Raw genomic sequence first — 24,441 nt, 5'->3', positions numbered from 1 at the left:
AAACAACTGCCAAATTTGGTGATTAGTCCTTTTTGTTATCATTTCTCAAATTTCGTTCATTTTCCCTCTATTTTCTAAAATATCCTTCTTTTTCCTTCTATTTTTCATTTCCTTCTTATTTCCTCCCAAAGACTAAAGTTTCCATATAAAAGGAAATATCCTTCACAGGAAACAACGGCGTGATACTAGGGAATTGTCATTTACAAGACAGGGATTTTTTGTTACTATTTCAGTCAGTGTAGCTGGAAAATCGGGAATCAACAATTCTTGAAACGGGAATCGAGAGATCTTGTGTTATCGTAAATCCTCGCATTGCCCCCCCACTCGAAAAAGCCCCCACCCTAGAACTACAAATTGTCAATAAACCCACCTTTCGAATGAGCTAGCTTGTGTTCCAGACCCCTAACTTGAAAGTAAATCTGTAGATTCCAGCCCTCTACTTTCAAGTTAGGGGTCTGGAGCACAGGCTATCTGAAGGTTGCCTTTGACGTTTTATTGAATTGCCACAAAAATTCAAACTTTTGGTAATGCTTAATTAAATGTTCATAATGAAATTAATACAATGTCTCGATTATACGATGTCTTTTATCAATGTCTTCTAAATGTCTATTATAATTTTTCAAGCCCCCCTCGAATACCCCCATCCAAAAACTTCATAATTGAATAAGCCCTCAGGGGGTTAATTCGAGGCTTTGCATGATTCGAACCGGTATTAGGGATTTGATAACTGTTTTGTGAGGTGGATTTGGCTGGGGATCAAGACGTGAGCAACAATCAAACTTTTGGGACTTTGTGCCTTGAGCACCACCACCCATTTTCTGCCAGTGTACAGAATCATTTAAGAACCAAACCATATCCCACTGGTTTGCAGATTTTTGCATAAAACTTGGCAATTTTTACTAAAGTCATTTCATTAGAAAAAGATTACTCGATACTTTGCTATTTTGGGGAAACAGAAATAATTTTCTAGGAAAGGCACTCTCCTGTGATTTGTGGCGCTGGACAAAGAGACAGTTTGCTGCTGAAAGAAGCTTCACATAATACAGACCCCATTTACCCTTTTCCTTTAAAGAAAAACAAATCAAAATGCTTTAAATTTTGCTAGGAAAGACTCAACATTTAAAAAACCAAGCAAGGAGTGTTTAAGAATAATCTTAGGCTCAGTAGATGCTATTGTAGTTCAGCAAAACTTAAGCATTCCTTTTTGAAAAGTTTCTTTTGCTGGTTAATGTTTGTTTACTAAACATTGTACCAGTTGGCTATAACCGCCATGGGTCAATTAAAATGCCCCTGTGGTGGGGATAAACTTTTGTCTTCATTGCCGAATGATATGCAGACTAAACCAATACACGGTGAATTTTGCATATATCAACGAGGGTGTCACATGCACACGAGCACCAAAGTCCATAAAGAAAGCTGCAGTGACCCATGCAGGTGATAGTCAGCTGAAATTTTGCTTATATCAGCAGTTTCAGATGCAATGCGACGATTTATGTATTCGACATTTCAGTTTGTTGTATTTAAAGTTGGTGATATATTTATTAAAGGTAGCTAATTAGCTTATTAATACCAACTTATACGTTCAAATTTTAATGAATTGATAAAAAATTTATCGAGGCTAAAAATCTACAACTAAATTGAATTGAATATAATTAGAATTTGAGGTGCAATAGAGTACCCTACTTATTGAATACAAGGAATCCACAATCTGCAGGTGCAAGCTGTCATTTGTATTTTCTTTAAATTGCTTTTTAATGAGCTTACGTCATTTGCTATTTTTTATTTGTTGTGGAACGCTTTTCCACATCTGTTTGATCTTATAGGAAATATTGTTTATTACTTAATTACTAGGCCATTTATTACTCAATTTTTGCTTTTTTGCTTTAAGTAAATCAGACCTTAGATGTGGCGCTGATCAAACATAATGAGAGGGTTCTTCTTCCGCCCATGGAGCACAAGCAAAATCTTCTAAGCAGTGGTAGTTTGTTAGGTGTGACTTTGCGAGGCAAAGACAATGGTTTATTATTTTCCCAGCAAAAGTAAAAATCAAAAATGAAATATTGCAAGGTGAGAAGCTCATATCGTTCAAAAAGTCTTCAACAAAGTGCGCTTCATATCAGAACATGACAAAAAGCCTTTTTGATAGAGAATTTCAGGTTGAACTCAAACATATATTCTTGTTTGCCCGTCTGTCTTGAAAAGGGACTTATTCTGCTGTTCCTTAAAATCAGCTCTGCATTAAAAAAGGGCAGGGAGGCCTGAGCCCCCACTAGAAATTTTTCCAGAAGAATTTATTCCCAATTCGATGATGCTTCTTCAGTTACTTGCCGAACCGTCTACTGCTAATAATAAACTTTTGTGATCTGAACATTAATGACAACCTGAGAAGCCAGTAGATCATCTAATTAGCAAGATAGTGTTGGGTAAATCAACTACAAATTTCTGAGGAAATATTTTGCAATAAGCGAGGAATAAAGCAGGCGAGTAAATAATAGGGAGCGTGTGGGACGTGAAGCCCCCCCCCCAAAGGTTGGAAAATCCAATTACAGTTGGAAAGCTTTAAAGTTCACTTGGAGTTTTTTTATCACTCTCAATATTAGACCTCATTAAAACTCGAGCTCTGGAGCAGATACATCTTCTAATCGTTTTTAAATGTGAAGCCCTGGATCTCAAATTGCACCATTACAACATTTTGTTTTCTTTTTGACAAGGGTTAAGTTAAATTATTTTGAAGAGGAAAGGTGAATTTCTGGATAAGAAGTTTAAATTTCACTATCAGTATTGATTTTGTCTGCAGTTTTGAAAAAACTATACCCTGTATTGATCAGAACAATTGAAAGTGGGAATTTTTCAAGAAAAATACGAGTAGCCCATTCATTTAAAACATTAAGAATCTGTCATTACTAGCGGTTTTCAAAGCTTCTTAACGAGGTATTAACCAGTTATTCTCAAAACTTTGAAAATATTCTCTCACAAAAAAATGATGTCAGGATACATCAAAAGAGCCTACAGCTACTAGCAATAAATTTATACAAAACAGTAAATAACTTCAATCCAGTATTTATGAAAGAAATATTTCAGTTGAATGAACTTGCATATAATTTACGAAATCAATATACAAAAAAGCCGAACACTGTTACTTATTGGCTAGATACAATTTTCTATAGATGTAATGAACTGTGGAATTCTATACCGTTAGATATTCGATCGACAGACAGTTTTAAAGTATTCAAAGCTAAAATTAAACAAACGGATCTTACTTGCTCGTGTAGACTATGCACACCATATATTTCTAGCATTTGATACTTGAAAACATCACGATTTTTCTTAGTTATATTTGTTATTGTTACAAGTTGGTGTTAATTAGCTGTTTGTTAGCTATTATTTTGTAAACCAACAATAAATAAAGTGAATAAAAAAGTGTATGCTAAGCTCCCCCTGTAATTTGTAGACCACCTTAAAATCTTATCATAAATTGCTATGATAAAGCTAATGAGAAGCCACAAATATAAGTTTTTGCCTAGGCCTAACCAAGGGCTAAATGAAATGCTTACTTTTGCATCGCAGCAATGAGCACCAGGGCAAACTTATGTTCTGAACTGGGCATTTTTGACGTACTCTGAAGGGATATTTTCTAAATTTTTATCTTTTTGCTCTATTTCGAATGGTTTTTCAAAACGATTCTATCCTTTCTTATAAACACACAAATGATATGAAAATCACGCAGCAACCATACACAAAAATATTAAATATAAACAAACCAAATTTGTACGCTATTCTAAAGTTTTATTAAACCAGCATATAATAACACCTTATTAAGTCTGTTTCAGTTTTGTCAATCTATCTTGGTTACGTTTTTCATTGCATCAGGATGTTAGAGGCAATGCTCCATATTTACAGGCCTGTGCATTTCAGGAACAAATGTGCGAGCATTTTGTTATAACAAATGAAATTATGTCAATGTTTAACACAGCGGTAATGTAAGCTTGTGGCTTCAACATCTACCAAGACTAAACATGGATTTTAAGTATTTATTGTTGACCTTTATTATTCATCCCAGTTTAACTTCTCAGTGACGGTACCAGCCACTGCAGAGTTAGTATGCAATGGGCAATGGACATTTGAAACCACGCCCTATTTGCCTCATTTAAGTCCTTTATAACAAGGGTAGCTCCTTAGGCAAAGTTAAAAAAATCCGACCTACAACGATCAAACTTTTTGTCAACTTTTAGAAGAATTATGGGGACCATGTTATCACAAAATTAGAAGGGTAGCTCCTCATCAACCCCATACCATCCCTTGGCACCGCCACTGGTCCTTCTCTTTTTCAAGACAAGACAAGAGTAGTTTAAATTATGTTTTTGCTAGGGATCATAGAGTACTATTTTTATTGATACAGTGTCTCAAGAAAAATTTGAGCAAAAAGAGAATCCTTATAGAACCTCCCCATAACAATTAACATTGCCTCTGAAAAGGGAGGTTTGATTTTGCACATTCTTGCCAAATTTGGTGTAATTTCTGAAATGTAGTTTCAGGTTTGGCAAACCTGATGTGCAAAAACTTTAACCCTGTTTTTAGTGACCCATGACCCATGGGCACCAAAAAGGCGCTGCTTGTCAAGTATTCAATGTGACTAAATTTTGTTTATTAAACTAAAAATTTAAAATGAAGCTGGACAATGAAAATAGCTTTTTTTATTTTGGCATTACTCTAAGGCGACTATGGATATAATATAATTACTTTTAGACAAACATCATCTTTTTAAACTAAGGCTTCTGTTCCTTGCATTTTTTCACACTGCGCATGTGCACGGTAAACAAACCTTCCACGTGACTCAAATTTGAATGATTTCTTTCCGAAAGGAGGTCACACTGAAATTGCTTGCATTTTATACGGTGAAAGTAAGAAAACCCGAACGATTTATATTTCGATAAACAGAGCAGAGCATCGGCGTTAAAATGCTTTACTGTATCTGCAGCGAAGTAAATGTTAGAAAATGCAGAAACTCAACGGCAAAGCAACGTGAAGACGAAGAAGGGTTGCAAAAGCCTCGACTGATATTTTATTTAGACTTCATTGTGGTTTTATTCATTTTGTTCAAATAGTACCTGAATTACATTTTTTATGCAAAAAGGAGCAAAAATACCAACAATGCTTACATAGACCTTGCTTTGCATTTTTGTAATATCAGGAATAACGCTATTTTTGAGTGATCATAAAAAACACTTATCTGTAAAGCATGGATTAAAATTCCCAGAAAACTTAGCTTTTATGTAATAATTTCTTAGTATTCCTAAAAACAGGTGAAAACAACATACTCACCGACGCATCCATTTCATAAAACCCCAGCTCTGCCTTCTATTCAACCTTGCCAAAGACACACTGATTTGAACTTAGCTCTTTGCCGGCAGGTTTCGGCAAGCGAAAAGAAATTGTTATTTCCTTGTTTTAATATTCGTTCTGAACATGCATACATACACGAGAAAACTGACGGTCTGTTTTTGAATTCGCCCTCTTTCTTATGTAGATATGAGGCAGAACAAGGTGAAGCTTTATTTCTCGTCCATTAACAGATGTACCGGGTGTTCAGAATACTTTCGACCATGTGAATCTCCAGAGACCCAATCAGGTAGCTAGATTTCACCTGCTCAGGCCAGTGATTCGCTGCTAACTTGGAACGAAATTGAGCATTACGTCAGTGTCAAATATAGCCAACGCAAGCACCTGCTTCAAGTCAATACGATTTTACAGTGGAATAGAAGCACCTTGCCGAGTTTTCCTCACAGCCCAATCCCTCTGTGAATTAACCCATGTTGCCACTGATAATTTTGAAGTTACTAAAGCTACTAACTTTGTATATATATCCTACATCCTTACGTACTGTATCCTTGACATACCTGCAAATGAGATACAATGCTGCAGATATCATGGTACGGGCAATCAAATTCGTTGGTAGTTAGTTAGTAAGTTACTAACTAACTAACTAACTAACTAACTAACTAACTAACTAACTAACTAACTAACTAACTAACTAACTAACTAACTAACTAACTAACTAACTAACTAACTAACTAACTAACTAACTAACTAACTAACTAACTAACTAACTAACTAACTAACTAACTAACTAACTAACTAACTAACTAACTAACTAACTAACTAACTAACTAACTGACTAACTAACTAACTAACTAACTAACTAACTGACTAACTAACTAACTAACTAACTAACTAACTAACTAACTAATTAACTAACTAATTAACTTGACCATACTCCGTTCTATGTAACGTCCAGTTCACAGTTTGATTTATAAAAGAGGTTCTTCTGCTGATCTCACAATTACTGAACAATCTTTCCGTCGCGCATCGTCACACAACACCATGTATTATTCTTCTTAATTCGTGTGTTTCGCTGCTTTCTTGTGCCTAATTTCCATCGTTCATCATCTCAGATGTCGAAATTTAATTTTTCAGCTCCAAAGCAGAATCTGAAGACGGTTTGAAGAGTAATTACGACGTTGGCATTATACCGCTGGCGAGAAATGTTTGAAAAGAAAGCCCTCAGAAAATTGTGAATTCGTGCAGCTTTTTTCTTTACGCGCTCCTGCGACACATAGGCGATCGCGTGGTTTCTTTGCTTTTGAAATGATAGCGCACATCAAGTTAGTTTGCGCGCAGACTCGACAGGTTTTCCCAGAGATGTAATTTGTTGAATGGAAAAATTTAGGGTCAAACATCAAGTTTGAAAAAAGGAAGGCTGTTTACCTCAAACATAACGGTAGTGTCACTGGGTGTTTTCAGTATTCAAAGAATTACAATTGTAACTTAGAAGGACTATAGCAAAAATGATAAAAATTTCAAAATTATGTTTCTTTCATGTTAGTTAAGTAAAGTTAGACATACGGAAATGTAAAATATGGCTGCACACATACGTAAGGTCGAGAAAATTTGGTCAAACGTGAAAAGCTATGAAATCTAAATCACGTTGAAAGAAACATACTACGTGGACCAATTGTAAGCATGCCCAGCTGTTGTCGACACACCTGCCGACCAGTTAGCCAATCATTCAAAGCCAGGCTTTAAAAAGTCAAGCAACTATCAACTGCAGTGAAAACTTTTCAGTTTGCAATTTTCATATAACAGTCTTGATAGAAGAGGCAATAAGAAAGACGTCTTGCAGTGGACAATCTCGGAGTTCGTGACGTCACGATGGAATTCTTTTGCTTTATACCTAGTTCCAATCCTACAGGTGGGGCAAACATAGAGGCTGTCCTTTAATCTTTTCGGGCACGTAACTTCTTCAGAATAGAGAAAGATACTTAAATAATCAAAATCATAATTTCATTGATTATAACAGTGGACCTTATTTGAGCTATAGAGAAATTTACCAATCTCGATGATTCAGACCGCTATTGTATTTATTGCGTTTTTTGGAAAATGATACCACATTTTGAATGGACATGTGACATTTTAAGTCAATTTGATAGAAAAACAAATCGAGTTGTTAAAATTTCTCATGGCTATTTAATTTTTCTCTGAAAAAGTTAGGGCAACACTGCGAATAGGGAACCACTTATCTTAGGGCAACATTTCACTGAATAACTTCGATACCCGGCCGGACACCACTGGTTATAACTACTCAGACAATTAACACCTCAACAGGAAAAGTATCTAAACCAAAAAATCCCAATATTCCCTAAATGATTCTTTTATTCCAAGGTCACTGTTTAAATTTTCAAGACAACTATTAGCGCCCAATACCACGCTAAATTAGGCATTGAGATGCACATCCGGTGATAGTATTACAGTTCTACTGCCTTCTAGTATACGTTTAACCTTTTCAGGATGTGAGCAAGAAGCACGTTTAGCCTTTTGTTTGGCAATACTGGATATATGACGGAAAAAAACCTACCTCTTCTAGCTTGCATACTTGAAGAAAAAACAATTCACATGCGACATCCTATTATCCGTTATCCAAGGCCTTTTGCCTTTAAAATACTGTGAAATTGCGACAGAAATAGTTAAGCCATACCGTTAGCAATACACGTCGAAGAAATTTCTTCAAAGTAAATAAGAATGAATGCAATTTGTGGCTGCAGATCATTTAAAACCGCTTATTCAAATAAGCATTGCTATTGATCCCAAGTTACCTAGCTTTTAAAATTGACTTGTTGCTGTTCCTTCTCTTGGGGCTCCCCATCTCGGGGATTTGAAAAGATGACACACCAGCATGGCCACGTTGCCTGACTTTTTTCAAACTAGCATACAAGCATTCCTGTTATTAGGAAACGCTTTGTAAGGAAGGTATTCGGACAGGTGAACCACAAGGGATTTTACTACTGGATGTGAAACTGCTAAGAAGTGTGAAGAATAAAACGCATGCGTTTTGTATTATTTCAGTTACAAACAAAACTTATCATCAATTTTTTTTATTTTTCTTTTAAACTTATCTTCTCATTTCGTGATGACACTATATCTACTTGTTCCTAGTTTTATTTCAAAGAAACATGAAGAAAAAGTGACTGTCTAAGGAATTTTGAGTACTCAAATTTGGCCTTTAGTCAAGGCATTTTCAGCACTGAGCCAGTGAGCCTAAGCAGAAATTCCTAATAAAAATGCTGGTAATTTTATCATATTTGCCAAAGGAAATAATTCTAAAAGATCCCCTAAAAGTTTCAGCTTTTGTTGATTAATAAGAATTATTAGCATTTTGCTTCTAACAATTTGCTTTGGTATTAGAATCATCGCAGATTAGTGGGAGGATGGGTCAGTGGTTTGAGCGGGTTTGTGTCGCAGGCTACAGATCCACGTGTCTGGGGTGAGAGACTCACGGGTGAGGGAAGTTTCTCTATAATTCAAAACGTAGGAATCACGAGGTGTGGTCAAATCGATTGGAAGGACGAGGGCACTACTCGATAAGCACAGCTTCTCGGTGTCCTAAAAACTACCTTCAGATGCTAGGTAGAAACAAAACAAATACAAATAGATCGCCACAAGAATCATCATCATCAAAAGGAAGGCTCGCAGTAAGTAAATGGCGGTGTCTCTCCACGGGTCCCTGTCCTATAGCAGCTCAATAATTCTCACAACACCCATTGCCACCAATTTTTCTAATGTTGTTACTATAGCCTGTGTTAGGTTTATCTTTGTCTATATTTCCATACACAGCTCTTACTTTTAAGTCCTTAGCATGTGCCATAAAAAACTATACGTATAGCTGTCTCGAGATATTTAGAACAAGAATTTTCAACTGTTTGTAGCTATAATACCATCTGTATAACTAACATATGACCTGATGATCACGTTAAGCGTAAAACTCAGGGTCGCAACTTATAACCGCTCTGTACTTTAGAGTTAAAACGTTCACGGCTGTGCCTAATGAAAGTAGGTTAAACAGAAGTTTCCACTATCATGAGGCATATATTTAATCTCAAATATTGTTTCAATTCAATATTATGCAAAATAGATGTCAAAATATAGAAACAAAAGTACCAAAACTATATTTATTTAATAGAAGTAAATTCTCCATTACGCGTCCGGCTGCGAAATCAATTGTCGTGCTTTTGGCTTATAAACGGGGTGCATATTAACAGCCTTTGTGCAATCTTGCAAGAACGTTATACTCGTTTAACAATTTATTATATCCCTTTGACGATAAGATATTTCGAAAACCAGTCAACATTAACGGGGTCAAGTATCCTTACAGTACGCACTTTGATTAGACTACTATATATGTTAATATCTATATTTTTATTTGAGAAGGCAGTAGACGCTGGCGGCTTATTCGATGGAGCACCCTATAGAAGGAGCATTTAGTTAAGAACTTACGGTACTGTAACAAGTTGCTACGGTACTCAAATATTGCGTATCACCATGTTAAAACGAAAATATCGTGCGGCATAATTGTTGCTTCGCTTGTACCATTTTTCATTGAACCAAACTATCATATATACTCATTTTGGCCATAAATACTTATTTATCATTCCAAAAATAGAAATGGTATGTAATTTTCTTTTTGCAGAAGTGATATAATCAGCAGTGAGTTTTGGCAAATGAAAAAAACTCGTTTTTGTTGGAATAAGAGACTTTGTAGGTCTAAGATCAAAGGTCCAAAGAAGAACAGGACTAAACAAACATATGTATGAGCACAGGAAACCAAGTTTAGTGCAAATCATATTTAATAAAAATTGTTATCTGAAACGCCTACCTCGTGGGAACGAATTCATATCTCTAAGGGAGTCCGGGAGAAGAGGGGCGGACAGCTCTTTATTGAAATCGGGACGATTAACCGATTTGCAGAAATTTTGGAGGGTTGCAGATCCCAGTCTCCACATCCGACGGCTTTGCATAGACAAAGTGACAAGATGAGCGCGGTGATTCCAAAATATGGTGAATTATCACACTTGAATATCCTTTATAAATGCATTCACTATGTAAATGTTTATTCCAAACCAAACCCTTTGCTACAATTACTCACAGCGAACGTTATTCGTTCTTCCATTATTGTCTTGTTTTTATATCTTGGAAGCTTCAATAAGTTAAAACAAGTATGAGCCACGGGTAACAATCGCTGCTCGTCTTGGCCGTTCTCAAGTATTGCCTTGGCTATTTTAATCTAAAAAAGAAGTCATTTTGAATTAATCATACTAAAGAAGAGAAAGAGGGACAAAGAGATCTGCTTTCTCAATGACGACTTATGCATGCAGGGACTTCGCTACCTACTGTGTTCATAATAGGTGTCCCAATCCCGTTTGCCCACAAAATGGGAGCGCCATCCTTTATTTGCCAACAAATCTGAAAAATATCTTTCGAATTACCCTTGAACGGCATAATCTTCTCGTTTTTACAATTAAATTCTCTTCCAAGGGACGTGTTCAACGGAATCAACTTCTTTATAATCTCTTCATCCTTCATCATAGCAACTCGATAGAGTCATCTTTAACGGGTAGAGTTGGACCCCCGGTTAAAAGAAATACAGAGAAAAAAATACCGAGAAAGAAATACCGAGGTGAAAATACCGAGAAGGAAATACCGAGAAAGAAACAACGCCTAATATTTCAAAAGAACCGAACGTGCTCAAAGGCTAGTCAAAATTAAATTCCTCTACGGTCTTATTTATATTTTGAATTCGCTTAGATATTACAATTAAGTTTTTAGGCAAGGATCTATAAAGTGATATTCATGGCAACTTACCTCAACACTTTTCATGCCTTTTATAGGGATTTTGTTACTACCAGTTAAAAATTCTGAAAGGGAATTAAAGCAGTTAATGAGAACAGCAAACATAGTAGAGTAGCATTTCTTTAGTGTTGAAAAAAGCTTTTGACAGAGTGATTTAATCGTAGCTATAAATGAATAATGGACAAATTGCTATCCCTGTACATCTTTGAAAACAATTCACCTTAGGTTGTGTGAAACCATGCTAGGAATTAATCCAGAGTTCTTAAGTGATGATTTCGCTTGAATCTATCTAAGACTTTTTCAATTTGGATCACATTGCCAGAAAAAGCACCAGGAAAGACCTCCATACGTGCGAAATCAAATAAAAGCTTTACGAGCGATACCTATCGAGAATCACGCTTTCCTCTTTTTGGAACATCAGATCATTGTAATTCGGCCTCTGTTAATAACTGTATATATCAAGCCAAATTAACAGTAATCTGCCAGGAAAGTTAATATCTTTCACTAGCCATATCTCACCCATTTTTCAATAGATTTAAATGACTTTGCATATTCAGAGATATTTCACGGTGTTCTTTCAGTTAATGTGTCGTCACAATAAAGAAACTCTGTCGTTTTGCATTTTTGTGGAAATCTCATTCGCTTCTGGCAAGATTGAAAAGTTAGTGGCTTTAGGGGGGACCCAGGGGTGCCATGGTCCCAGGCACTGCACTTATGGTAGACAGAAAGGGTCCCCCACCCAAGAAAAGATAAAAACTGTAAAGAAAAAGGGGCCCCACATATGTTTCCGGCCCGGGCCCCGCGCTGGATTGAATGGTTACAAAGAAACGGAATAGCCAACAGTTGAGGGCAAACAGGCAACACCCTTGGAACTATTCGTTTGCTGGTTCAGCTTTTGTAAAGATTGGAACTGTAACCTTCACAATTTCTTACATTTGTAATTAAGACTTTCGATCATTTTATTCTTAGCAACCCCTTACATTTGTCAGAAATTTAATTCCTATTGATCGACTCAAATTTAAAGGACTAGAGAAACACCAGCGTCGGTGCAAAACTGTCGTTTCAATGCGAAATAAGTCCTTTATTGCAACAGACCTATTAAATGGATGGCGCAAAAAGATTAAAATGACATGAAATAAACATTTCTTAACACAAAGAAACCCAGGAGAATATTAAGTCAGTATTTAGAATCGTCTATAAAAAATTGATGAGATTGCACACTGGAGAGGATGTAATTAGAACTACATCTGACTTGATTTCTTGAGTATGAATAATGTATTCTAGGAGAGCTAGCTTCCACAGTATTGCGAAATATCGCCAAAAAAGACAGAAAAGAATTAATTTTTAGCGAAGTTTCTTTATCATCTTCGTAGCTTATGGCAAATAATAAATATAACACAGTAAATTTCGTAGCTTGAAATAGGCTAGATGAATTTCGTAATAGTCATTTGACGTCTGCGCATAAAGGCAGAGTGACGAATATTAGATGATAAAAAGTCCATATAGCTAATCGGCTTTGCTAGAGACCTAGGGATTTTGAATGATAAAAAACAAAGTTTTTTCAGTTCGAAGTAGAAAAGGCATACAACAACGTGTAAGTATGTCATGGAAGCTATCAGGGGCGTTGTGGCTCCTAGAAAAGGGCCGGGAGAAAATAACCATTAAAGGAGCCTATTCTTTCCAGAAAACTATTGGTGCAAGCGGGACAGCTGGGTAAAATAACATAAATAATAACGACAGAACAAAAGCATATCTTTGTTTTCTTAAAGTCTGCAACCTATTTTTATCAGCGTGTCAAAATATGTATATTAACCAAGTTTCATGCTTCTATCAAAATGTGAACGATTTCTTAACTAACAGCCACGACTATAAATGTTGCAGAATGTTGTTACTGTAAGCAGAGCGTGGCTGCAAATCGGGCTAAATTAGACAGCCTTTTATGTATAGAATAAAATGTTATGTGATCTAAGCGGAGTGACTACCAATCCGCTTCTCCTTTTATAAGTGCCTTCTCGTACAGGCTCCCAAAAAATATGCCCCCCCCCCCCCATCTAAAAACTGTAATTAATAAGCCTTCAAGGGCTAATTCTTGAATTCACGGTATTTTCGAAAGCAAAGGCCCTTCCATCAGGTCGCCCAAGCCTCATTCTAGCGGGTCATCTTCTGTTTGACCTTTATTCCTTCAAATTCCACACACCCCATTCCCCATTAACGGGGCCCTTTTTGTTTAAGTTGACCTCCATGTCTCTAGTTCATAACTTCGAATTTGAGTTTACAAATAAATGAGAGATAATTTCACCAAAGAATTTATTCACGTAAAATATTTTCCTGGATTTTACAAAGTCAGTTGTAAGGGGCCCACCGGGAAATCTCTCGGTATCCCGCCTAGCCACAACGCCCCTGGAAGCTATAAGCAGGGGCGGACACTTGGTCAAATATTGGGGGGGGGGCAAGCATATTGTTTTAATAAGATGACGTCACATTTTCCATTGTTTTCGAACAAGAGACCATTGTCCACTAAAGTATTTGGGGGCGGTCGCCCCCCTTCGCCCCCAAGTGTCCGCCACTCTATACGTTTTAGGCTAGAAAAGCTTGGACAAAGCAGAGTTTTAAAAACAAAGTCATTGACGTTACAAAGGAAAAAGGGGAAAGTACTTCGCTCTTAATGACAGACACGAGCCTCAAAACTGAAGTTGAGCAACAAGTAGATCGATGGAATGGATCCCTTTAAGGGAAAGTTTATAAACAATTGCTTTTCATTTCCAAGTATTTTAGATTTCCGAAAGATAATGAGAGCGCGATTGATATTTTAACAGGGAGGAAGGAGAAGATTATGACACGAAATGGAGCCAATCTTGTGACAAAGAAAGACAAAATGTCACCATTTGAAAATTAAGAAACTAAAGATAGGGATGAGAAAAATAGCAATGACTTGTTTTTAAAGGGTTATAATGTTAAAGAACAAGAATAAATACTAAAGATATCAATTTTGAGTAGGATGCACTACAAGCATCATGTGAATCTAATAAAAAAAATGCTACAAACCTAGAAATTTCTTTTTCAAATCAAGGCTAAAATCACGTAGAACATCCCAGAAGTTGATAATAACCGGGTCCATCTCATGATAACCATCGGCATAAAGGGCATTCTAAAAGGCGAAGTGAAACAAACTCAATACGTAATGGTGAAATTTCTCTTTGGAAAACAATGCGCAGATCGGATTCGACTTTGGGTTGCACATGCGCTTTGGATAAAAAGGTGGTAACATTGCAAAATTTTTTTGACCAGTAGCAGATCATTTAAGTTAGTTTATGTATTGATTCCATTGAATTATGTAATTGATGTAATTTGTCATCCGTGTATCGAACGGACCTGACTAACATGATCTGATGCGACCCGCAGATCACTTTCCAGAGCTTGCGTTACGTAGACAATGTACTGCGAGTAATTGATGATAAAACTGATTAAAGGACATTTTAGTCACTGATTAATGATCGACGATTAATGATTGACGATTAATGATTGACGATTAATATTTAAAAGTGACGAGGATTGATGACGATGCTGGTGGTTTCAGGGTATGATGACTGATGATGTCAATGTTGATCACCATGATAATGTCGAATGATGATGTAAAAACCAAAATTAACAACCTCTTTGATTAACAAAAAATTGTCAAAATCTTCAATGCCAGATATCATTTCCTTCAGTTCATTGGGACGAAGAAGATCCTACAAAAAAGTTACAAAATGACAAAAATGCAATTTAAGTAAAAAGATAGCACTATAATTGATTGTCACTTAAAAAAATAAATATATGCTTGTGCAAGCAAGAATTGCTACTAAGAATTTATGTGCTGCTATTGTCTCGGCTTGTTTGTGATTAATCTTTGACTAACATACGCAAAAGTTTCGTTATCCGATGCAAGTTAACAGTAAACCGGTGCTTAACCACCTTTTTAATTGATCAGTGTTTTCTAAACCATATCTTATGCACCAAGTAATTCCCTTTTGGTTAGGTTTCTCTCTTCACAAGTTAGTTTAGTGGTTTGCCTTCCTTTCCAAAAGGCAATTCCAAATCACAACTGAATATCAGCTTTGTCATTTTTGGCAAAATGTATCGTAATCTTGTGAATATTTTGGTAGAATAAAGAATGATTTTGTTTTCAGCTTTAACCGTTAGAAGGCAACCCAAAAATATCAAATATTGGTAAATCTTGGATAATTGGCCAGCTATTTTTAAAAAGTTTACTGCAGTTTCAAGTTTTACGGGAAACACAGCTGTTTCGGTTGCCTTATCAAAATCATTTCACACCTTGCTAAAACCTGGTCTACTGGATAATCGAATAAATGGCGATTATATGGCCTCATTTTTATAAAAATGAAATGAACCTTACAAATCACCTCTAGACAAAGAATGAAGGGTACCACAACACAAAGATACGTGATCGATTACCAACATCATCACAATATGAATGATTAATATAGATAAAAATAAGTTAAAACACACAAGGTTGCCATATTTCCGACAATAGAAAAATTCATTTTTAGGGTTCTAGTTGAAGTTTCCTTTCTTGAACTAGTGCATAGTCAAGATAATCTTAACTATGTAGAATCTTAACTATATCAACTATGTTAACAATGATGTTCTTATATCATGCAATCAACAGCAATTTTTACTTAAATACCATAGATAGCTTCAGTACCATAAGATAATATCTTACCAGCGTTTCTCTTTCACAAACATCGTAAAATCCCTTAGAGAACTCTTGGTATTGATCAGCTATCGATTTGTTGAGGTAGTAGTCAATGACTAAATCTACGAACTGTTTCCTGTGAGATGATATCAATTAAAAATTTTACAAAAAGCAAAAACAAAATGATTCCAAATGATATCATCCCTTCTATTGGCTTTACAAGACATTCGCTATCATTTACGATTCTCCTTGGCAGGCGAAGTCAAGTATTCGACAGTTTGGAGACAGCACGGAAAGCAGACACACACCAGACTTACTTACTTTTTCTCCGACATACCTTAGTGAATAAACGTCGTATAATGAACCAAAGTAAGCACACACCTGTATTCAGGTGTGAATAGAAATCAACGCCAAGGTCTATTGAATAGTCTAACCATTGGGAATTTACCTGGCCAGCGAAATGCGTCAGGCCATAGTGCCTCTAAGTTCTGGAAAACCTCATCAGAAAACAAATTAAAAAAGGCGGGGTTCGGGCGTGGCACTTTTATTTATTTAATTTCATCAAGGATTTATTCACGGCCGATGACCAAAATCTTGAAAATGAGCCACCAAAGCATTGATAATTCAAAACCCTCTCCTAATTTAGATCAGTTTCGGTTACAGACCTCTTTGGACAGTCTAACATGGAACGAATTCCTTTAAATGAGATTTAGACATAAAAATATGGGATTGGCTGTGAAAATGGCTAAATAGTGTTGGAAATTTACTGCTTTACCAGTCTGTCATTAAGAGCTTGATGCCGCTTTGGCATAGCAGTAAACACTTTGGTTTACATAACAAGATGCTTGTTAGTTGCAACTTTGAACTGTCCTGTTCGATACACCACAGCGTGCACAGCTGTGCCTAAACGGAAACGAGCAGTATATGAAAGACCGGTATAACTTTTTTTCTATATTTGTGTATTACTTGCAAATTTCGAGTAATGCAAATTGCGAGCAAAGTGCGAGGATGGCTCAGTTGTAAAAGGCGCCGACTACCTAAGGGTCTGTGGTCGGAGTTCCTGGCATAACCAAACTTTCACATAGAGTGAGGAGAGTCGCCAGCTCTCCGTAATTCCAGGCGTAGGAATCACGAGGTGTGGTCACATCGAGAGGAAGGACCAGGACACTGCTCTATAAGCATAAGTTTCTCAGTGTCCTTAAAAATACCTTTGGATGCTAGGTAGAAACAAATACAAATACTTGCTATAAATACAAATATAAATTTAGTTCTTCTTACCTGTTATGCGCATTGACGGATTTATTGATCCCATCCTCTACAAGCTCCACTGTTCTTATTTCGTCAAAGTCCTGTTCATCAATCTGTTGATGATACTCGAGTCGATTAATAAGCAATACATTTTGTAAATCTCAATAAATCTAACAAAAATTGGTAAAGGCCAGTACAAATTACTGATATTGTAAAACAACTTTGGAGAAAAATGCACGTCGCATAAGTTTGTACTTACAGCAAAATTCAAATAAAGGTTGTTTTCGACATCGCCTTCGTTTATCTCGTCATAATTCAGCAGGTAGGTGAGTGTTCTACAGTAAAAATAATGATGATAGAATCTTAAGAATATGAAAGCAACATACACTATACGTAAATGGGAAAGGAGTCAGTTTTATTTTGATTAGCACAATCAAAATCATCAGAAATGGAATCAATAAGCATAGAAAACCCGGTGTCAACACAAATATCGGTAAATATATATGGGAATAAATTACTTTTAGCAAAAATAACATAAATTAACATAAATCGAGCAAATTACCATAAACTGAATCACTTATGATGAATTGAATCAGTGAACATTAAGAGAATAAACCATAACATAAAATTACATTCAATAGCAAGAAGGACATTAATTAACATACATAGAGACAATTCACTGAAACAGAACGAATGAAGTGAATGAAATAAAGTATAAACATTAAATAAATTAACATGATTGGTGTTAATTAACAGGAATAGAGCTGTTATTTTTTAGAAATAGAATATTTATTAACATAAAGGAAACTATCATACGTACCTGGCATGATTGGGATCAAAGCTTTCAAAATCAGCCAAATTTAGTTTTCTGGAAAGAATAACAAAGTATGTAAATGAAATGAAAATGAAGATGCTTTTATGATAAGAGCATTAAAACAAATTATCGAGCTATTCTATCAGGTATTATATTCCACAGTACCCTGATGAGTGGTTTTTTCCTTAATTTCATCAAAGTACTATCTGTCATAGCTCAAAAATTGTACTTGCATTGACTCTCTTTTCCTTTAATAATTTCTCCATTCTTCCATCTAGCCTTCAGATATGCACGAGATTAGTATCGTAATTTCAGTGTTTTAACCAAAAAGATAGTTAGAGAATAAACAGTTGTAAAAGAAGTCAAACTTACTGATTAAGAAGCTTTTTGTACAGAACAAGGGGGAAATGCAGATCGATTATAACTGAGTTGTACAATGCCAGCCCACAAATAACCCCAATAATGTAATACATTTTGGAATCTTCGAATGTCTAAAAAAGAAAAAAGGGTATCAAAGCAACACTAAAGCAAATATTGTACGATACTAGGGCATATACGGGACCGCTTATTCGAGGATTTAAGGTACACATGGACGAGTAAAAAACGAACTGGAATAATGGAAATGGTGTTCGATTTTAACTAAGAGTGACTTGTTCTGTGTTGTTTAGCAAAAAGAATACCGTAAACACAAATAGATTATATGACGAGTTCTCGACGCAGCTATGAGTGCTTTGCTTATAGTAGGAATATGCCATAAGACAAAAAGATATGGCTAAAAGAATTTAAAACAAGTGATATCCTGTTTGAAGGTTGGGATATAAATTTAATGCTGCAAGAAAAATTAAGATGATGACGTAAAACTTTGCAAAAACGGATTACCTTGTTGTCAAACCATACAGATTGAGAACTTTCAATTTCTTTAAACATTCGATATTTCTTATCAAAAAGCTCTTCAATTAAAAGCAAGAAGAATTCCTGTAAGGGAAAAAGTTTGTCATTTCTAGATAAAACCAATCATATACGGTTGTAACTGGGCTAGGGCAAGTAGCAAAATTCAGGGCGTACATTAGCAAACATCGTACCTTAACCTACATTAGCAAACATCGTACCTTAACCTACATTAGCAAACATCGTACCTTAACCTAAATTAGCAAACATCGTACCTTAACCTACATTAGCAAACATCGTACCTTAACCTACATTAACAAACATTTGGAGAAAAGAATGTTGAGATGCAAGAAGCAGGATTGAAAGGCGCCGGCAATTGCACCACAACTTTTTCAAGCAACAACTTATTGTAGAAAATCGGATTCTTTTACCTTCACCCCCTTGAAAATAAAGGGAATTGTTCATTCTTTACGTGTGGTTAATGAAATGTTATTCTTTTGCGTAATTACTCACAGGTGAGGTATTCATAATTCCTGGTTAAAAATACTTCAAGCTAACATGCGAAAATTGCATCTTGCACAACAAAATATACAAGGTTGGCAGTGAACCATTTGCCTAGAGAAGAGTTGTTGGCATCGTAAAAGTACAGTAAACTTACTTTCTTGGGTCCACCCCAATCTACCCCTCTTTCTCCCTCGAAGACAATCTAATAAAGAGAAACCATTTTATCATATAACGGTTATGACCCCTGTTCGACAATTAACTGTTAATTGTAAATGGCCTGATTGTGCTATACATTTAAATAGCTTCATATTGATATATGCGATTAGAAGACAAATGAACATATCCTTGATTATCGCCTACAAAACTATCTATAAATCATAGGAAGTTGTTTGGGAATAAAAAGAGTTTTGATGGCTTAACCCATCTAGAAAAGTATGCAAACACACGTAAAGCTATTTTTCATCACCCTCTTTGCTGGGTAGTGTTGGATAATGACCAAATAATGGTAACATTTGGGTTGTACATTGAAAGAATACCTAACAATTTTATAAACAAGCAATTTTTGCAAGATTATGCGAGAATTTACGACAGATTTTGGGAATACCAGAAAAATAACTCATTAGAAACATCAAAATGGCAAAATATGAAATTACTCTGTCTGGAACGAGATTTGAAGCTTGATATTAAATTTGAGGATTTTTCTTTGCGTTGAAGGACAATTCTCCTCTCGTTTGGCTGCATTTGATATCAACAATTATCATCACATCTATCCACCATGCTTGTTTATAAATAAAACAGAAAAACCAATTCTAACAAAAGAGCAAACCCATTAAAGCAAAAAACTAATGCTTAATTCCCTGGAAAAAATCTCAATACCTTCAGTGGCTTCTTGAATTCCAAACGAGCCTCTTCTTCGGAGAGTTGTTCTATACCGTGATTTTGAATGTTTTCCACTTGTCGTATGGTATCTTGAACAAGGTTAGCACCTCTCCGGACATGAAACAGAAGGTACGGATTTTTCACAAGTGGGAGCGCTCCTTGGACAGTTTGCACGCTCTCGTTGACTGTCCTCTCCACGGATTGCTAAAAGTATACTAAATAGTGCTGTTTATGGTACTATGGAACTTTCGAAGAAAGAATAAAAAACTTTGGTGCAATAGGTCCGTTTTATGAAAGACCCAAGTAACAGATTCGTTACTTGAACCTTCTAAGGTATAATCTTCTGGACAGAAGATAACTAAGAATAAAATCACAAAAAGCTCTACGCTTGATAAGGGGAGAGAGGGTGGTAGTGGAAAAAATCTGTGATTGGTAATTGAAAACAATTGCCATTAAATTGATACGCAATAAAAATGGGGCAGTATTGATGCCTGTTGGTATCACGTTACACCCTTCGGCGAGGCAGACGTAGATAGGATGTGACAAAGCAGTGGTGTCAAAAGGACCCTGTCTGTTTAAGAATGTGCGCTTTTTAAACGTGAGTACTTATTTAGAATACAGATAGGGATAAACGAATGCAACTTTTTACTCGACACCAGTCAACGGATATGAACAAAGGGGTCAGAAAAATAGCCTTAGATCAGAAATATCGAAAACTTGCGTCAGCTATGGCTAGATTGTGCCTATGGTTTACCAAATGCGTAATCAAAACGTATATTTATGTTTTCCTCAAGGAAGTTTAAATAAGCTGTTTTTGATTTGTGACCATATAGAAATAGCCCTAGTTGATGACGATATGACAAACAGACACCGGGCCCACGCCATCAATTATAAACTGAGAGGCCAACAAATTAAAAATGGTCTTGTACCCCCTTATTACTGTTGTGATGGAATTTTTGCAGAAGTTCCACGAATGGATCTTGGTTTGATGTATTTGAGACCATATCTTTGAAACATTTTTAAAATTTTTAAGGATAAAATAAACTGTATTAGGATTTGTTAACTTGTTCTAACATAATTGTAAATGTTCTTGCACAAATTAAATCTAAATATTCATAAAAAGATAAGGTAAAATTATGTCGATTAATGGGCTTAATGCATACATTAAATAAAAAAAAATTCAGGCATACTTTATGCATACATTTGAAGACTTTTCACCTAACATTCTTCAGAGTACATTTTACCTTAGTAAAATTTTACCCTACAAAATAAATATACCCATTTTGTGGTTTTGGGTCGAAAACAGGCCAATCAGAAACGTTAGAACATGACTGCTAAGGTTGCCCAATCAGTGCCACTTGCCTATGGGGAAGGCCCTGTGGCCCTCTGGCTCCCTGGTCCCTTGCCCCCCTAAGCATGGGCCCTGAAAAAGATCATACCTCAAAATCGCTTTGTTTTTGACCGTTTTTTTTATTACTCTATATCATTTAGAGATGCGCGCTTATCGAAAAACGTACAGAATCGGTGTCCCACCAGAGTCAATGGTTTTACAAAAAAAGACAAACAACGAATCAGATATTTAGCTTACCATACAGAAGAGTGACGGAAATATAGAATAACCGAATCCGTTAAGAAGAAAGGAGCACTAGCAAAACATATCTCAACAAACAATATCAAAAATATGAAATTTGTCACCATTTGCCATTTAAAATAGGGAGCCGAGTCCTTAGTCATTCTAAGCATTTCAACTCCTGCAATCAAGTCGTACTTACAGCCATTTTCAGTTGCGCATCGAGTTCTATGATATCTGCCTTGGCTTTCACGTCGAAGATAAAGGGAAATTGACAAAAGCAAAACGAGTCCTGTAACATGGAAGAGTGCATTTAAGAAATTTCCAATAAATATGTCCCTTGAAAGCAAAGCTGTATTCAACTGTGCAAAATTAAATCACAGGTCGAGCATGGTTAAAAAAATCTCAACGTTGATAAAAGATCTGATCAAAATCGAAATTTTGCAATCAACGATAATGTTTATTCATACATAATTTTTTTTCTTGTAGCACCAGAAAATACCATTAAACTAATTAAACGTATCTTGTGCCCCACCCTTCTCTATTAATCTTTTTATTTTCCTCTAACACATAAATGTTTAAGAATTGTAGCTAAAGTACTACAGACTATACCAAACTTGTGCCCATTTTATTTCATGCTTTTGTAATTTTGTATTCAAACAGTAGCCCCCTAAAGATTTCGTTCTAAACCAGATATCTCTATGGAATGACCCACTCAAAGTCTTGGCATGGCCTTTAGTAGGCTACAGCTTTATTATCACTTGTTAAAGTCAATGGGTACTATACAACTACTTACATGATGGGCAACTTCGCACACGATGGAAGAAATAGACATTCTTGTAAAATTATTTCAAAATTAACACAAAACAGGTAGAAAAAAATTCAAGTCAAGATTCTTTAGACTACCATAGCATTTCCGTTTGAGCAAAAACTAGAGGGACTTGGTCTTTTAAGTCAGCGAAATTCGGATTATTTACAGTTTAGCTGAGATCAGGACCTTAGGAAGCTTTAAATAATGCATAGAGACTGCACATGTTACCACACACCTGCAAGGGCAGTTACCACACACCTGCAAGGGCAGTGGAAGTAACATAACTGGCAAACTACACCAAATTTCATCTAAAAGTTTTACCGCTAGTTTTATCTATTCTGATATGTGGCTGATCTTGACAAAGTCACGCCCAAATGTCATTAAAATTTATCAATTTTTCCCTGATTCACTATGCTGTCATCTTAAGGTAGTTGAAACCGTCTAAGTCATTAGCGAGGTTGATTCAATAAAAAGATCATGTGTATCGAAGTGAGGTTAAAAAGATCGTTTGGAGGCACAAATTTGGAATGCTTTGTCCAAAAAAACTAAATTAGCCAAAAAGATTCAAACATTGAAGAGACTAATAAAGCGATGAGATAGACCATTTTGTAGCTGTAGTGATTGTAGCTAGCAACCGAAATCTGTAAATCTATTCATCGTTAGTAGTTTATTTAGATATTCGATTTGGAATCGCTTCTATTAGAATGAAATTAAATTAAAATAAAATGACAAGCAAAAAGCAAGCTAAAAAACTCGTTTGTAGAAATGACAATGCCTTTACCTTCCTAAACTTGAAAACACGGTAGTCCATTTGTAGATCTATCTTTTCTTGTACTGTTTGTATGTAGAAGGCCTCATACGGTATCAAAAAATTGTGGTCATCGTTTACCTTGGAAATAAGATGGCATTGGTATATGAATTTTGTCAATATTCAATTGAATCACTATTAATGATGCAGAATACGTATCCAGTGTTGAGCTAGATGCTCCCATATGGGGGCTGTTTATTACAACTGTTTACCGGCCAAAGACTCAATTTATCACAACCTCAACCTACCAGTACTTAGGGTAGGTCTCATATATCTATAAAAAGCCTGGTTCACGCTCCAGGAAATATTTCGTGAAAAGCCACTATTTCCCTAGGTCAGCTTCATTTGAAGAAATATCCTACTAGCAGCTTATACAGCATATCATTGCTTCATTCAAACTGTTAATCAAAAACTTCCAGGTATAATTCAAACTTTATGCAATTCGCCAACCTTTACTTTTATCAAAATGTGAACAGTTTTTTGGCGGTACAGAACTTAAAAATGGCTTTGAAAAAAAGCAAACATTTTACAATATATTAACTAAAAGCTTTTTCGCCTGACACTCCTCAGAGCATAAAATGTCAGAATGAAGGTCCGAAAGAACACGATGGAAAATATATACCCAGGTGTCCAAGAAGGAAAACAGACAGAAGGAGTTCGTTTTCTCTCTTGGACTCCAGTGGTAATATTTCTATATGCACGCAGCACTGATTGGTCAACCATACCGGTCTTGTGCTTGCGTTTTACTGATTGGTCTATTTCGATCCATACCTTGGTATATACTTTTCATCGTGTTCCTTCAGACCTTCATTCTATTGTGACGTTTTATGCTCTGAGGAGTGTCAGACGAAAATATTTTTAGCTAATATGTTGTAAAATTTTTGCTTTTTTCAAAGCCATTTTATCAAAATCTTTTAAATTCTCAAGGTAGGGAAAGATCACTTCCCAGAATTGCCCAGCGAAAATCAGTATTTCACAAAACAGTAACACAGTTGGCGTCTATTATAGCCAGTGAGTTGCACATAAACTATACATACAGTTA

At 35.8% G+C, this 24,441-nt stretch overlaps 1 protein-coding gene across 1 annotated transcript in view; it reads right to left on the bottom strand.

The window, feature by feature from the left end:
• Positions 1-1,696: 1,696 nt before the first annotated feature.
• The window catches only part of LOC135689965 (putative E3 ubiquitin-protein ligase HERC3), a 39,305-nt gene continuing 16,560 nt past the window's right edge, over positions 1,697-24,441 (bottom strand). The window contains exons 16-29 of the mRNA XM_065207335.2: positions 23,373-23,480; positions 21,983-22,072; positions 20,208-20,414; positions 19,486-19,533; positions 18,819-18,914; positions 18,312-18,430; positions 17,946-17,993; positions 17,385-17,460; positions 17,156-17,238; positions 15,905-16,013; positions 14,835-14,912; positions 14,227-14,329; positions 11,194-11,246; positions 1,697-10,615 (exon numbers count right to left, since the gene is read on the bottom strand). Of these exons, the coding sequence (XP_065063407.2) occupies positions 10,442-10,615; positions 11,194-11,246; positions 14,227-14,329; positions 14,835-14,912; positions 15,905-16,013; positions 17,156-17,238; positions 17,385-17,460; positions 17,946-17,993; positions 18,312-18,430; positions 18,819-18,914; positions 19,486-19,533; positions 20,208-20,414; positions 21,983-22,072; positions 23,373-23,480 (1,392 nt within the window). The 3' untranslated portion in view covers positions 1,697-10,441. The remainder of the gene's footprint in view (positions 10,616-11,193; positions 11,247-14,226; positions 14,330-14,834; positions 14,913-15,904; positions 16,014-17,155; positions 17,239-17,384; positions 17,461-17,945; positions 17,994-18,311; positions 18,431-18,818; positions 18,915-19,485; positions 19,534-20,207; positions 20,415-21,982; positions 22,073-23,372; positions 23,481-24,441) is intronic.

This window comes from Rhopilema esculentum, chromosome 5 (assembly GCF_057945365.1).
Source record: "Rhopilema esculentum isolate cy_ngs chromosome 5, ASM5794536v1, whole genome shotgun sequence".
Lineage (NCBI taxonomy): Eukaryota > Metazoa > Cnidaria > Scyphozoa > Rhizostomeae > Rhizostomatidae > Rhopilema > Rhopilema esculentum.
The sequence above is the reverse complement of the archived record's forward strand: the minus strand, read 5'-3'. Positions and strand labels throughout refer to the sequence as shown.